Raw genomic sequence first — 17,431 nt, 5'->3', positions numbered from 1 at the left:
TGTTTACCTGCATTTTTTTGTCCATTTAGGAACTGAAACTCATTTTCTTTAGGTCCTTTGGGATAAAAACCAGCTTTAGCCTTCAATACATCCTGCATCTTCACCCCTTTCGCACCTCATTAAGTCAGCAGTTCAGATGTGGAAGCATCTCACTCTTTGCACCCTTTGCAGTCTACCTTAACTGGCCGCCAGCCTCCTGCCCACATTTCGTTGGTGGGTTCAGTGTGTGAGAAGCGCTCTGAATATCCTGGCAGGGGCTCCAGCGTTTATTAACCTGTCGTGTCAGATGCCGTCTGTTCACCCGCCGCTAACGCCCGTTTTCTCAGCCACCATGGCTGCCATTAAAAGCTCCGTTTTATGGCGCTTTGATGGCGAAAGCTGGCCTGACACGCTGCGCAGCTGTTAAAGAGAGTCTTGTGCCTGATTCGTGGCAGTTGGTGTCGTAATTCATTTTGCACAGGGTCTAAAGAAGGTGTCTGGGTGCTGAAATGTTCTGTAACAACTCGAGCTGATTTAATTAGTGCAGAAGTGTAGATGCAGTTGTTAGAAAACGTGTTATTTTGGATCGACAGTATAATGAGATGTCTGTAGTGGTTTTGTCTTGTTCAGGAGGACTCAGCTTCCATGAAACCAAACTCCAACACTAAAATAGACTGACATTGACATTGTATAGGGAAGGTTGAAGAGATGAAGATGTTAACCATTTCTTTACTTTTTTGCTTGGCTTTTACACTTGTGAATTAACTTTTTTTGGGCCACCTGGTACCTGACATGATGCAATACTCTTATTGCTTCATTTTCAGCTGCAGCAGGCAGCTGCTCATCAGCAAGCAGCAGACAGACACAGACAAGACTGACTTGTGTACAAAAAGGAACATTTAGCACCTAAAAAGCCAGATATTTGTCGCTGGACATAATGGTGGGGACCAAAAACAGAGCTAAAAGGAGGTGATTATTGGACATGTCCTTACATTGTGTAGCACAGACTTAAAATAAACTCAGAACTTTACTTCTTTTTCCTATTTATCTGTAGCCTCTCTCCTTTAACTCCTGTCACAGACTTGTAAAACCTCGAAATAAGCTAACATTTTTGATGCAAACATTTTCAATCAAAAGCGCTTTTGCTTCAATTCATGTTCCTCCGGGCAAATTTGCATCCACCTTGTGCCTCTGCATTGTCCCAAGTATCCACTTTCAAAACTTGCTTTGCATTTATCCCCAAAGGTATACTTTGCAGGATTGTCGCTTACTGTTTGTAAACATGCTCACCAGCCAAAGTGAAAGAAAAGCCAACCCTAGATTCACTCTCACTTGGCGTTTTGCCTCGCTGTATTTGCATTTTTTTGACACTCTGTCTCCTGGATGCCTGCTGCTTATGATCTGGCACCTGATGCTTTTAGTTTTTATAGTTTTTATAAAGCCCTGGTTTAACCTGAGTGCTATGATACTACATGCCCATAAACAGCCCCAAAAGCAGAAAATAAGAAAGTAATGATAATTGAAAGGATTTTCTTCTTTATAATTCCGTACATTGTTTTTGGAAAATCGTGTAAAGTATATCTTTAAAAGACTTGTTTCTCCTTTGTAGACAATTTAGTTTGATGTTCATTCTGTTTTTGTGATTTGACTTGAAACCCTTCCAGAAACACCACAGTGCAAACAAATACCACACCACCATTTGTATAAAGGGGCCCATGTGGGTAGTAAATGGCTGAAAAATGGGCCTTATTGGATTGTCCACAAGTTTTTTAATGGCTCAATGCCCATTGCCCACATGGATGGGTTTACCCAAGTGGGCCCCACATAGATTTTGCTAGAGCTACCTGGGTACCAAGTGGGCATGGGCCCCAAAATAGTCAGCTTTTCCAAAGCCCACTTATGCCGCCCACCCTTGTTGGCAGTTGGCATGGGGTCATTATGGAACCCGTGGACAATCACATATGGGGCCCATTTCTCAGCTAATTTACTATGAACATGGCTCCACAAACAAATGTAGGCTGGTTGGCTGTTGAGTTGTGAAATCTTTTTTTATGTCTTCTCTTATTGTTTTTGTGTCTTTACCTTACCACGCTAACGTGTTTATCGCGTCCATGCATAACCCAATATTTTTTTTAAATGCAGGTCAACATTCCCGTCTTTAAGAGGCTGTACTGAGCTGTTTTAAAGCTACAGTGATAATACTGGTGCCATATGAAACTAGAATCCAGTGGTACCAACTATGTCACGCTAGCTTCTCAGTAACAAAGTTATGCTACATTTTGGCGATGGAAAAAATGGCATGGTTTTTCCACAAGGGTCCATTGACCTCTGACCCCCAGATATGTGAATGAAATGGGTCCCCTTGAGTTTCCCCTTTACAGACATGCCCACTTTATACCCACATTAGTCTCATGAATTTTTTAGGCTGTAAGTTGATTTCTAATCAAGACAATCTGGTGAGAATTGCTTTATCTTGTCAAAGAAGACTTGAAAACTGTTTGGAATTGCAAAATAATGGAATTAGTTGTTTAATGTCAAAAAATGAAACCTACACACAGTGGCAAATAACACTAGATATACAGGATAGGCCACCTAATACTATATCAGCAGTATATTACATATTTCTGTCAACAAGAAGTTTATGTTGAAAAAACATAATCAGTAATCACTGCAGAGTTTGTAGCTTTTATCAACATTTTTTTGTTTTGATTTTAAAGCCACTAGTGCATGTATGTGGAATGTCCTTACCCTCTGAAAACTTGAGATACAGGCTTTACAGTTGACAGCGCTGGTTGTCTTGCTCTCATTGTAAGAGTGCGTCCTCCGTGCTGGACACACATCTTGTGGCATCACATCTGGAGCTACAGTCTGTATTACTCGAATCTTTCAAGAACGTCATCGCTCATCTGCCAAATGCCTCGGTTCATGTTGTGCTTTGCGCGGCACAGCCATATTTCCGGTAACATTTTGTTCCGCTACCCCATCTGGCGTTGGCGCCTGCTGCTCTGTTCGGATGCCAAAAAGCTGTGTTTGGCTGCATGTTAAGCATAAGAAACAGACGTGAATGCCCAAGCAGCTCATCAAACTTGTCCTTTTGTACACTTGCTGTAATGCAGAAGAGATTTTTTTTTTTTTGCTTTGTTACTGATGCTGTTACTCTTCATTTGGCAGTGAATGCACAGGAATGTCTGGCTGACATTGGTGCTGAGACGGTTTGACAGCTAGGTAATAAAAACGTTACCCAGAAGAAAAGAGACACAAATGCCCAAACTGCTCATCAATCTGTCCTCTGTGCACTTGTTTCAACCAAGAAGACAAATAGTATAAGTGATCTCAAATGAGGACAACTGATGCACAGTGACATTAGAAATATTAAATATGAATCAGGTGACACAAAGAGGAGCGAGTGTTATCCATTCCACTGTATCAGTCGTTCCTTCATGTTGGTATTGGTGATGTAAATACCAGAGAGCGCTTGTTCTGAACTGTGCTGGTTAACAGTTTCAGGTACACTGAATTTCCAATTAGCCCATCAAGCCTGTATACTACTGAACTGTGGCAGGAGGAGGAGAGAGAAATGCTTTCTGCTTAGTCACTAAAACAGCCAGCCGCTCACCAGAGTCTCTGAGGACGTGCCGCTGTTGCCTTGTCTCCTCTGCTAATGAGTGACCTAATGAGTTTAGGGAAATTACAGCACGCTCAGCAATTTCTCGCCCTTCTTTCATACTTAACTGCATTTCAGCGGGACTTTTTTTTCAGGCCAAAACCCACTTTTTGAGATCCCCGTTGCAGTGTGGTTCAATTAAGAATTTGTTATTTTTCATGTGAGGTGTGTGGTTGGTGATGATGATGATGAAGTTCTAAAGGTTGTTTCTGTCTGCAGGTTTGACCTGGGAAGACGACACCACTCAGCAGTTTCTGTCCAAGGAGTTATCCAAACTGAGGAGGATTCCCTACAGGCCCCAGCAGAATGGAGCCGCCTACAATACCAACAGCAGGTCAGATGTTTGCTGAGTTTTCCCCTCAGTAGTACTGGGCTGTTGAGATCTGTGAAGATGTCCCACTGTCCCAACATGGTCAAAAACAGCCTTAAGTGTTCACAGTTTTATTTTTATTTATTTTACTCTCAGTTTAGCCTTATACAAGCTGGACAGTTTTAAAGACATACTTATTCTAAACCTAACCAGTTAGCCACCGTACCCCCAAGTTAAGTGAGCATTGTTTCCATGGGAACAATCGGTGACACCTGAGGCCTGTACAACAAAGCAGGACTGGGATTAGAGAGGTAACTTTAGGTTTGTTCCCGAGTTTTTAGGGTAACAATAGTGGTTGACTTCTTACTAGGATGCATCACCATGGCAGTGCTGGACACTAATGAAGTCCATTCATTTAAGTACTGGACTTTCGTACAGTTTATAATGACTTGGTATTATATAGCTGTGCATGTGTACAGTGATGAGCACTTTTCCTTTTCCTCTCCCACAGGCCAGTTGCTGAAGCGATGGACCCAGTAGACCAGAGGTTGAAGCCTGTGGAGGTGGAGCTCAGCAGAAATCTGCAGGCATACCTCCAACGTCTCGGCCTCCTTCCCAAGACGTCGTCCGCCTCCAGTCTTAGCATCCTGGGCAAGGTGAGGGACTCCTGGGTGCTAAATTTTCCCCCTCTGGGGTCTCTGCATACTTTCAGTTGATAATTTTGTTGTGCTGTTTCAGAATATTCCTAAGCTTTCAATTTTTTTCTCCCAATATATTCATACTATTTCGCATTTATGAATGTTGAAGTTGAGTACAACTGATTAATTCAATGTCAGTCACCGAAAAATATGTGATACAACCATGATCTTTCTTTTTCACCTTAGTTTTAACCACATTTTTGCACTGTTCATGTTTCTCATGTAGTTCTGACCATAATTTTTCTCTTTTTATTCAGTACTGCTAATCAGACATTTTTGAATGCCGAATGATTCAATTCACTAAGTTGCAACAGTTGAAGGATGAGTGGGATTGATTGGAAATTCTTAACATTTCAGATTTTAAGTTTTTCAAGCACACCACCATGTTTTTCCTTTGGTTGCGTTTTAAAAAAAATTACAAGGGTTTATTGTTTTATGCAGAAATACACTTTTCTCATTTTTTAAAATCCTGACTTTGTTGACTGGTGATTAAAATGTGTTTTTTCATTTGATCTAGAAATTTTAAGTTCTACTGTTAAAAACACTTTCCCAAATATGATCGTACCACATTACAGGGCTTCGGATCAGTGCACATTTTGGGGCATTTTTCCTTATTGTATTTAATATAGTCTTTGGACACACATAAGTGTTGTGGGCAATGTTCCAAGTCAATGAGCAAGACTATTTCATGGTCATTTTTTGGTTATTTTTTGCTTTTCTAGCAATGGAATAGACAGCATTACATTTTCAGTTATTGAATTCAGTGAGTTTGACAAAAATAGATATTCCTATGCATAATTTCATCTATTAATGCTTAATTCAATTTTTAGACAATAAATAATATCATATTATATGATGCCTTAATGATGCAATATTTCATACAGAAATACAATGAATGTTTTTATCCATATTGTCTGTACTGCCAGTGAGTCCTGTTGCTCCCTGTTTCACATATAAAAGCGGGAAGAGCAGGTGGGGCATTTGTTTTTACCCCAACGTCTGCATGTTGCCCCACCCTCTACCCACAGCCACCTGCCTCTGTTAGAAAAGAGAGAGCTCACACATACAGTACACACTCACACACACTCCAATAATAGCCATACAAAACCTCACAAAAACCCACACACCTTCACAACAGGGAGTCTGGTGTCATCCTTCGTTGTCACTCCGCTCTCGCTTCTCCGCCCTAACTGATGGCTTCTCCCAGCATGACCGTTATGAGTGAAATAATACCAGCCGAGAGTTCAGGAGTTCACTGCTCTAATTAATAACTCTCCACGTGACTGGTTCCTCCAGCATGTCCGCCGCTCAGGGTGAGGGGCGTGGAGCCAGGCTGAATGGCGGAGGCCTTTCTCCTGTTTGGGGATTGTACGTCACAGAGCACGATGGCTGAAAGCCTGCAGGCGTCGCTCAGGGCTCGTGGCCTTTTCTACCAAGGTTCACATGTTCGGTGGAGGCAAAAAGGAGCAGGAGGTCTGAAGGGGTCCCTGAGGGCAAAAGTGGAATAAACCGCACCAACTGCGTGACATAGATGAATAAAGATACCGACAGTGACAAATACCAGAGTGGGCCTCACACATACAAATCATGAAGAAGTAGGAGGAACTTTACTGTTTATGTTGGTATTGTTATGATAATTTTACCGTTAGTCAGGCTTGTGCCATTTCTGTGCTCCCAGGTGGGCGTTAATGGAGCCGGCAGTGACAATTTGCTTTTGTTGTTGCTGATGGATCTGTTAATATGATTACATAAATGGATTAATAACTTGTTTTTCTAAAATGGGCTTTATTTCCATGTCAGTAATCATTTTGTTCAGATGTTGGATAAAAGTCATAAATATTAAAGCAATATGTAACTCCTTTATCAAAATGCTCACACTGAATTGAGTGGGAGCACATATTCTGATTCCCCTCCCAGTTATGCACTTTTCTTTTTTCTTTTATATCCTTCTTTAAATGTATAATGTTCTGCAATGAACTTTGACATCATCTCTTTCTAGATATAAGTGTCTTTAATTTTTAAGTTAATTCTTGTTTTAAATTCATTTGTATGTGTATGTAAAGTGCTTAAACACTGCCATAAGGTATACATTATAAGACATGCCATGTAAAGGTTTTTTTTTGTTATTTTAAAGAATAACATGACATTCAAGCTGTTATTCTTAAGAGGTACACATTTTTTAAACACAAATTCTTTTTTCAAAAAAGAATATCAAATATATTGCACAGTAAACAGAGAAATATCTCAATATATACATTTTCATAAACAGCATGAATAAACAAAAGAAAATTTTTACACATCGTAAAAGGAATACAAAAAAGTGTACACTTATATTGCCTAACCCCTTCTTCATAATGCAAACATTTTTCTCAATATTACATATGAACAAGTCACAATATTTATTTATTAATTTAACCTTGTGTCTTATCAGTTAACTAACACAATTAATCACTGATCTCATGTTATTCCTTCACTGACACTTCCTCATCCTTAAACCTCTCAAAAAATATGTTTAAATGTATTAATATTTAAATAATACATTGCCACATCATTTTATATATTAAACTGATAAATCTTATATTTGATGTATTTCAAAAATCTTCTCGATTTATTTTGCTAGGTTTGCTAGTACATGCCAGTTAGGACTGACTGCACTGGACTGACTGCACTGGACTGGAAGTCCTTTAGAAATGAAGCAAAAACACAGCATGATTTCGTGCAGAAAAATAGCAGAGTAAACCGAAACTGCTCTGACTGGATGACTTTGCATTTTACCTCGGCAACATCTTTTGTATGCACATGCACGACATATCTGTGCTCATTATTTCAGGCTTGTCTTTGACAGAATATGCACAAATTCTGTCATGCATGTTTGTTTACTTAGACACCTGCTTCTTTTTAGTTGTATTTTATTAGAATTTTGGGGGCAGTTTATGCTTTTTTTTATGACAGTGACATTAAGGAAATGACGAGATAGAGATGGGAAACACGGCCAGACTGTGACCAGGGTTGTTGCAATTCAAAGTCAGCACTTTAAACCCTTGGACCACCCACAATTCCAACAAGACATCAGATCTGAGTCACATGAATCAGGACATAATAATCACATCAACATACAGTTATGTTTCCTGTCTGGGTTCTGACTTGCTACACTCTTTTAATGAACTCTGTGTAATTATACATGCTTTTCTTGTTTCTTTCAGAGTGATCGTTTCCAGCCAGGCATCCCTGCAGACTTCTATCGCTCCAAGGCTCAGATTTCGGCTCAGAAGTCGTCTCCCTCCAGCTTTTCCTCCCTTTCATCTTTCTTACCTCTGCAGAAGCAGAGACCTCCAGCCGACCAGCTCCTCGCCACTCAGGCTGAGGGTGACCTTCTCCTCGGCGCCCTGAGGCAGTATCTCTCTGGGCATCTGTCCCTCCACAGCGGGGGGATGAGCCCCGAGGAGCAGGAGGCCCCCTCGCCCCGCCTGAGGCCCCTCTACAGCGACGGAATAGAAAATTCAGGTCTCAAAAAAGAGACCTCAAAATCCAGGCTTCTGAAGTTGGGAAGAACTCAAGGGGATTTGGTCAAGGACCCTCTGACGTCAGTGGACGGTATGTGTTTTAAAGTGCAGTTTGATGAATTTTAAGATCAGAACAACATGAAGTAAATGACAAAATAGAACATATGCGGGTGCTTTCCCAAACAACCGATTGACTGTTTCTAAATGACTTCTGTGAGGTATTTCTGATTTGCCACCTCTTTGATGAATCTTTGGTCAGATTTAGGCAAATCAAACCACTGAAAAGAAGCACGCACTGAATAACAGTGGAATTCATTTTACAAAGTTTTAGAGTTTTAGAGCAATTAGTGACCATATTTATATGAGAGGGTGGAGATAGCCCTAACGCTAACTATAAGCTTGGTTAGTGCGGTGTATTTATTATTTAATCTTTGGTCAACAATGCTAATGCTATTTTTTTTAAAGCGAAACTGGCTTAAAATCATTTTAAAAAAATTTACTTGAAAAACTATATAGCCTTCTGTTTGTACAACCAAACGCTTGGCAAGAGTTTTTTAGACAACCGAAATTACAATTTATTTTCAGGAACTGAAAAAACAGTGAAATTGTGACAGTTACAGCTACGTCTCTACATAGTGAATTTATGGCTATGTTTGCCTAACCAACATTGTTGCCATGGTAGCAACTTGTCAATGTATATGCAAAATTTTAAGCATTACTTAAATGTAAATGGGTAAGTTACATAGGGAAATACACCCCCCTTCCTGTTGTCATGAAAGGGATATTTAGCTGTAGAGACCAAAAATGTATCTTGCACCGGGCTGTAAACATGCTTATTTCTGTGGCCATGTGAGGAAATGCAGTTTTTGGCACCTCCACATTGGCTGCTTGGTGGGGACCCCAGCTTTTCCAGTGCAGCAGTATCATTGAAATGAATGAGGGAGCTTGATTTTTGACATTTGGTTATTGTAGCTCTGATTGCAGCTTACAGCTACTTTTGTCAGGAGCAGCATCATGCTCCTTCTGCATGAGGACAGTCATTATTTGCATGATTGAAAACATAACCATAGGTTGTTGACAAAACAGTCTCACCACAAGGTTCATTTTATAGCTGTTTGGCAGCTTTCAATCATATCACATGATCTTGGAGGTAATTACAGCAACCATTTTTTTTTAATTAAAGTTGTCATATAAGATAAACATTGTCATTTTAAGCATTTTACTAACAACCAATGCTATTATTTTTTAGATGAGGACTGTCTCTGTCTGACTCACTGTTCCCTTACCTCTGTCTGTCTTCCAGAGAGGTTCATCGAGAACGTTCTGAAGAATGTTGGCAGGCAGCATGTGGACGTAGATGGCCTGACGCCGCAGGACTTGGGCCAATTGTCCAGCCTGATAGCTGATGCTCTGCAGGTGGTCGACCAGAAGCAGGGAATAAACCAGGGCCTGACCCGTGTTAGACCCGGACCAAGAGACCTGGAGGGAGAGCTGAGGGAGGAAGAAGAGGAGGAGGCTGTCAGGGATGAGGAAGAGGAGAAGTTACTGGAGAATGCTCCAACACTGAAACCACAGGAGAATACTCCCATTATGCCGTCTGCACTTCAAGGTAATTTCAATGTGATTCATTTTGTGTTTTTATGCAATAAAAATATTGAGCAAAAGCCTGAAAGAAGGTTTATAGTACACATATAATTGTGTCAGTGGGATTAAACAACGGAGCTTTCAAACATTAAGAGTCCAACATTAAAATCAATGTAAAAATAACTAGACACTCTGTTCAGCTCAGTGTGAACACAGCCACTTTTAATGACTCAGTGTCCACTGGGACAACTTTAGCTAAAAATATTTAGACTAACATTAAAAGTGCTCAACAAACAGCCTAAAAATTGCTGAAAATAATGACCCATATGGCAAAAATTGTGGCTTAGCTTGAAAGCTGCAGACACATTTATTACTGCAGGTTCTTGTTTTGTGTAAAAGGTCCCATATTATGCTAATTTTCACGTTCATACTTTGATGTATTATGAAGCAGTGTTTTTTACTGGAACACATATATACACTGTAAAAAGAAAACATTATTCTTTTCATACTGTCTTCCTGAATATACCTGTATTCACCCTCTAAATGAAAAACTCAGTTTTGGCGCCTGTCTCTTTGAGCCCGCCTGTCTCTTTAAGCCTGCCTCCAGGAAAAGCCCAGTCGTCTTTGATTGGTCAATGTTTCTGGGTCTCCCACGTCTAAGCTCTTGCACCTTTGCACTCTCATTGTAGCCGGGAATGACTACAACCTGACTGTAGCTGCAGTTCCTGAACTGTAAAATCTGACAGTTTAGTCTCACTTAAAATAATGTTTGAAACTGATTGCCTTGAAAAAGAAAAGTAAATGTAACTTTTAATCTTAATTTATGTTTACTTTATATCTCATTGTTAAGTTTAATAAAAATTTAGCTGCATTTACTTAATTTTGTGAAGTTGTTGCAACTTAAAGTGAATCACCTTGTTCTTTCTTAGTGTTAGCAACTTCAGTAAACCAAGTTAACCTGACTTAACTTGACGATTACAAAGGAGGATTTTTGCCATTGATGAAATTAGAAGATCTGCAAGTTCAGTTTTGTGAACAGGTTTAAAAATATATACAAATCTGACTGACTAGTATGCAAACGGTAGAATACAGATGAAAATAGCACGATATACTAGGCTTACTGATGTTGTTAAAACATAGACAGATTGATTTGATCGAACTTGTCGTTTTTAAAGTTGCAACAGCTTCTCAACATTAAGTACATTTTAAGTAGACTTAACAATTAGAAATAACGTAAACATAAATTAGAATTAATAGTTACATTTACTCACATTTGCAAAATAATTGGTTGTCTTTTTTTTTTTTAAGTTAGAATTAACCTGTCAGATTTTACAGTGTACTTTTATATGGTATAGTCATGAAATAACAACTCGACGGAAGTCCTGCAGCTCGTCTGAAGTTTCTGAATATTGAATGTGTGCACCCTTTTGTCAATTGAGCATTTTGATACTTTCATAGTATTTATATATAACCTCTATATAAAAAAGATATGGAGAATGTTTACAATAGATGACCCGTACAATACGGGACCTTTAAGTAAAGAAAAAAAAAAATTAAAAAACTATATCACCATCTGCACAAATTCAAAACAGTCATACTGTGTAAAATGAATTTTCAATTTAGAAAAAGTCCTTGAAATTCAGTAAGGCTGGCTTAAAGCTCTTTGTGCACATTTGTAGCTCTGTGCAGTTTGATTAACCTCACAGTTTCTTTTTCTCTTTTACTGTTCTTTTCATTCACAACTCAAAAATGTATGAATGCATTACCTCTCCTTCTCTCGACAGAGCGCCAAGCAGATACAGAGGAGCAAAATTTGAAGGACAAGGTAAGCATTCAGTTTGAAGTAAAAAGAAAACCCTTGAATTTCAAAGGGAAGGCTGACATTATCAGCAATTATGTAATTTTCTGCATGGAGAAAGAAATGAAGCCCACGGCCTGCAGTTTTCAAAAGAACTTGAAATTTTGGTTGACATCAGTTGCTGTACAAAAGGTGAAGTGACTGTCCTGAAAATTTTGCAGGAAGACCGTATTCTTGTGAGAGACTGACTTTTCAGTACGGTTGAACAGAAACTATACATGAATGTAGTTTTCGTGAAGTTTTACTTTTTCTTTTGAAGATTGTTCTAACTAGCTGCATAAGTGTTGACAGGCAGTGGAGCAGATGTTATGGCTAACCTGTATATGACTCAGCACAGCACACATACACACACACACACACACACACATACACACACTCACAGATACACTCTTTTCTGCCTCACCCCCTGTTCTCTGATTGGCTTACAGCCGGCGCCAGCCTATTTTTAGACCCCATTTCATTTCAATTATTCCAGGATGGATGGGGTGGGTGGCCAATCAGTGGCAACATTATGGGCTGCTGGGGGTTACCATGACGTTGAGAGCTGTCTGCTTCAAGCAGCATTGATCAATACTGACCATCAGCCTGTGCAAACACACACAGTCACACACAATGTGAAACCATAACTGATTTGTATAACAAAGTATCTAGCGGTAGCACAAACACACACATACTCAGTGATTTGTGGAAAATTTATCATGAATTCCTTCCTTTATTTTGTACTGCCTCAATAAAAAGCCTCACGTTTTATTCATCTTTGAGACTGTCAATGTGGAAAGGGCTTGAGTGTTTGATGTTTGTGTGTGTCAGGAACATCTGTCATAGGATGATCAAAGGCTGGTGGAGCTGGAGCTCCTTGATTTGGAGTAAAGGCAGTGTGCATAATGTAAAAAAATCACTCCTGTTGATATGTTTCCCAGTTGTTTATTTTTAGGTGTAAGTATTCACTGGGAGCAACTTTGGGTTCAGTTAGGACACTGACACGTGGAGAGGCAGGGTATTGAGCCACAAACCCTGTGATTAGCGGATGATCCACTTTAACTCCTGAGACCCAGCTGACCCATTTCCTAACCTGCACGTCTGATGGAGAAACAACTCTTTAAAATGTGATTGCACCTTGTGGGTTAGCCAATGTTGAGGGAAGTATCCATGCTAGCTTGGAGGGCTCTGTGCAGACACAGATGACATTTTTCTAGACAAGTGTATGTGTGCTAAATTGGACTAACAAGCCTTGATTTTTTTTTGTGATCCAACTGAGGGCCAATTTACACATATCATTTCAATTGCCTCGTAATCAAATAAAGTTAAGATTTAAGAAACTTTTACATGAGATCACAAATCTGATTACGTTTGTCTTCCCGGCTACATGCAAATCAGGTCTGTCATCCTTTCAGGCCGGGAGAGGGAAGTGGTGATGTACCTGAATGTGTTTGATAAACTAACACAAACACATGAGTTGCATTTGAATTGCTGGAGCTGTTTTTCTTCTTGGTCTAATGAGATGTCTGGTGTGAGAAAGCAGGTGGTTGGTGTAGTGACGTCCAAACAGGTGCAACTAGAAGGTGCCAATCAAGAGTTAGGAGACACTCACACAGTGCAAAGAGGTCTAATCAGGCACAATAAGTGGAAGCTGCTGCGGGGGAAGATGTGTTGAGGCTTTAGAAGCTTAAAGTGGACGCCGATAGTCAGACCTTATTTGTTCTTACCCTAAATTGAGCCCCAAAAAGCTGTTCATGGTCAGAAATTGCTGCTTTTTGAAATGTAATAGAAGTAACAGAATCAATTTGTAAGCTTCTGATCTTTTTTTAATTTTTATTTTTTAGCCAGAAAGTGGAGTCCTCTTCACCAAACTTCTCGCATATCTGGACAAGACTTCCCTCAACGCTTCTCCTTCAGCGAGAAATCGTGACGATGTTGCCATGGAGACACCCAGAGGCCAACATGTGGGGCTGGAAAATGTCCAGAGCCGGACCAGTGAGGTGGGGGTGAGGGTGCAGAAGAAGGACGGCACCCAGTCATTGGAGGAGGTGTCAGAGGTGCAGGGCTGGATCAAGGAGGTGGCGCCCCCTCCCGCTTCGCTCGTCTACGAGGAGCCGCACAAGAAGACGATGCACGTTCCCGAACTTCAGCTGGACGTCAAAGCTGGCAGGAAGAAGGCGGATGATGATGTTTTTGGCTACGTCATCACCGACACAGAGTGAGTAGAAAGATGCTGACATACAGGAGATACAGAGTCAAGAATTGTTAAATTACTGATTATAGTGCCTGGCTGATACTGGATCAATCTTTTATCCAAAGTTAAACATTTTTCTACTTCCAACACCAAACATGAAGCGCTAAACACCTCGTCACACTGCTGACATTTGTAGCATAGTGTAATTATGCGGCACTCCCATTGCAAAGAATTAAAAAAAAAATAACCTTGTCTCAGAAAAAAATGCTTAGTCAGAAATGACCTCTTACCAATCATGATGGACTGTTTTCCAGTTCTCTGAAATTTTATTATGGTTACTTACAGATTTGTAACACTTTAAATGGTTTGAGGATATCTTGATAAAAAAAGTAAAATATTTGGAGATCCATTCATAAGTATATTGCATATGGGGCATTTGATGTTGGAGAAAACAGCCGTTAAGATTTTGTCATTAATCTGCAGAATGTAAATCATATCAAGCTTAAGGGGCCTTCATTCCCAGTTCATTTCCAGCGTTAATTTTTGCAGCCCCCTTCAATTTTTACACTTCACTTTTTTTGCTCACTTTATGAATTGTGATTTCCTTGGGCAGCAGAATGTTGCCAGCGGAAACACTGTTTTTGCAATGTCATCGTATTGGATTGTGATATTTATTACAACTTCAGTAATATCTGCAACCTTATGTTCAAAACACAGCTCTGCTCACTGATCGCTGTCCTAGCTCATATTTAGCACAGCAGCCTTCAGTGTTGATAGGCTAGTGCTTGTGATGTGTAACCAATCAGATAGGGCTGTGGGCGGGACACTGAGCAAGGCAACAGAGTGGTGGTATCAGAGGCCAAATAGCAAGTTTTTCAACAGAATAATTGTATCTACTGTTTGATAAACAAAAATAAAGATTAATAGAGGTAAAACTGCTGAATATTATGGCAGATTATCAGCCATGCTCATAATCTGTTAATCCCTAATAACAATGTGACTGTGTCTAGGCCGGGGCGTAGTCACTTCCTTGAGTCTTTGCTGGTTGCCTGGCAATCTTATATGGCAATGACGAGACGCCAGGTAGTTGCTGGGATTAGCAACAAAATAATCTGTCTGATAAAACCATAAGTGTTATTTTTACACAGCGTGTAAACTGTGAGTTATGAATTGGAGAGAGCCAGGCCAGCTGATTCCCTGTTTCTAAGCGAACAAGTTGCTGTCCGTAGTTCCATCAATCAGAAAAATATTTGATGTGATTTTTTATTAATTTTTTATATTATTTTATTTATTTTTTAATTTTTTAAAAAAGATTTAGAAATATTTAAATTCTGATGTTCTAGAGCTAACCACATTGATCTAATTATTTTCCTATTAGAAATAAGAAATGTAATCTGTAGCTGTAAAGCTATAGATTACATTTCTTATTTCTAATAGGAAAATAATTAGATCAATGTGGTTAGCTCTAGAACATCAGAATTTAGATGTGTAAATTTGCTAAACCATAATTTTAGGTGAGATGTGAATCCCTCGAGCTGTGAAGGAGTGAAGTATTCCCTTTTCAAACAGATCTGCAGTGAAAGAAATGAAAATAGTCTAAGTGCAGGCGTACTAATAAGACACATTAGATGCGAAATTCTGACATTTTGGCGTTGTGTCGGAGGTGACGGCTGACAGAAGGAACCTCCTGCTGGTTTCAGTGCATCACCTCCTCCTGTAGCCGGGGGTGAGGCGGAGGAGGAGGAAGACAGGGTGATTCATCACAGCTGGAGTAAAACACCTGCTCCCCAACCCACACATACTGTACATATGGCCATGTAGACACACTTCTTTTGGCCACCTTTTAACCCTTTAACCTATAAATGTGTTTTCTCTTGTTCACTCTCATCCTACACACAAAAGCACATCTAGTATGAATCATGGTGTGATTTGCATCTTAAAAACCTAGTAAATACACCTATAATATTCATATAAAATCTCTTAAAAAGTAAAACATTGCTTAACAAGCTTCAGTAAACATGTTCATTTAAAATGCCAAACTGCATTCAGTTTTTAATGGATTTTACTCTGTAATTAGCTTAATTAATAAAGCAGGAGTACAAAGTGAGCGACAAAAAAAAACATGCTAATGTTTTTTTTTTTATAATTTCTATAATTATGTCATTTTATTTGAAAAACAACATCCATAAGCCATTTAATTAGTGTACTCCCCCTGATCATTTTGTCTTTTTTTAAAAAATTCATTTAATTAATTGATTTTACCCTCAGTGTAACTCAGTTCACAGTTTTATAGACCTTCCTATGATAAAGTGCTTTAAAGTAAATCCATAGCTCCAAATATTATCAGGGTTACAATTTCATAATGTTCTATAATGATGTTTTCAATACTTTCTATCAGCAATGAAACTGCACATTGCTTGCTATTCTTTTGTTAGCATTGAAACATGTAAGAGCAGAAAAATAGGAAACTTTGAGCAAAATTAATTGAAGCTGGTCGGTATGAGGAAACATCCCGCTGTTCCAGGCTGTTGCATCTGAGGAGGGTCCCAACCTGGCGTAATATGTGCTGCAGAGCTCATGTAAAAGTTGCTGTGAGATCTCTGGTGCAGCTATCAGCACTCAGGGTCTGCAGGCAGCACAGTGATCACTGGTGTCAGATGTGAAGCAGCAGCTGCTCTGCACTGTGGAAGACTGACTCACACTGAGGGCTGCTGAAGCTGCTGTCTGCTCTCCACACTGAGACGGGACACATATCCAGGCTGTTTGTAACTTCTCATACATGCAGACAATCCAGTTTCCGCAACAGTACTTCACTTAGAGCAGGGATACTCAGTTTACTTTGCCTGAGGGGCACTTTTGCAAAATGACAGGAGACCAGGGGCCAGTCGTAGTAGCCCCATTCATGTTTCTAGGATTTCAGGACATATCAGGATTTTAGAACTTTTTTAGGATCTTAGGACATTTCTTGGTTTTTAAGATGTGTCTGGGGTTTTACGGATGTTTTAAGGATTCAAGGACATTTCCAGGATTTGTGGACATTTCCAGGATTTTAGGAGGTCAAGTTTCTCTGATTTTAGGACATTTCTAAGATTTTATGGTCTTTAAGGATTTTAGGACATTTATGTATTTAGGATGTTTATAGGATTTTAGGAAGTTTGTTGGATTTTAGAACATTCTAGGACAATTTTAGGACATTTGTACGATTTTAGGACTTTCTTGGATTTCAGCACGTTTCTAGGATTTTGAGATATTTCTAGGATTTTAGGACATTAGGGGCTGTTTGTCAACCTTACAGTGATCTGATCAATGCCTGCGTAATTTCTGTGGACATAAACAGAACACAGGTGTGGCTAAATCAGCCAGTACTGATTTTTTGAGGACACAGATAAGAAAAGAACAAGTATAAAAATAAGTCTTTTACAGGTCAGTTGAATGTCACAGGAAACAAGGAAGCAGACAACTGCCATTTCCCATAATTAAAATGTATTTCAGTGTGAGTGATTTTCACAATTGGGGGACAGTCTCTCTCCTCCGTCCTCCCTTCACTTCAGCATCATCAGAGTCATAATGACGCCTGGTGTTGAGGGAGATAACATGGCATCCTGCAGGTGTCTGGAGGCGTCTCCTTTTCTGCTTTCAAATTCAGCAGAGGGATGCTGAGG

The 17,431-nt window shown here is 39.6% G+C and overlaps 1 protein-coding gene across 3 annotated transcripts in view; it reads left to right on the top strand.

Moving 5' to 3' along the window:
• Positions 1–17,431, top strand: part of LOC121951622 (receptor-type tyrosine-protein phosphatase N2-like) — a 256,425-nt gene that overhangs the window by 47,422 nt on the left and 191,572 nt on the right. For all 3 annotated transcript variants that reach the window (XM_042498013.1, XM_042498012.1, XM_042498014.1), the window contains exons 4-9: positions 3,863–3,977; positions 4,465–4,609; positions 7,855–8,245; positions 9,458–9,763; positions 11,523–11,563; positions 13,420–13,793. In XM_042498013.1, the coding sequence (XP_042353947.1) occupies positions 3,863–3,977; positions 4,465–4,609; positions 7,855–8,245; positions 9,458–9,763; positions 11,523–11,563; positions 13,420–13,793 (1,372 nt within the window). The remainder of the gene's footprint in view (positions 1–3,862; positions 3,978–4,464; positions 4,610–7,854; positions 8,246–9,457; positions 9,764–11,522; positions 11,564–13,419; positions 13,794–17,431) is intronic.

The sequence above is a fragment of the Plectropomus leopardus genome, chromosome 12 (assembly GCF_008729295.1).
Source record: "Plectropomus leopardus isolate mb chromosome 12, YSFRI_Pleo_2.0, whole genome shotgun sequence".
NCBI classification, from domain to species: Eukaryota; Metazoa; Chordata; class Actinopteri; order Perciformes; family Serranidae; genus Plectropomus; species Plectropomus leopardus.
Note: the sequence above shows the minus strand (reverse complement) of the source record. Positions and strands in the feature narration are given on the sequence as shown.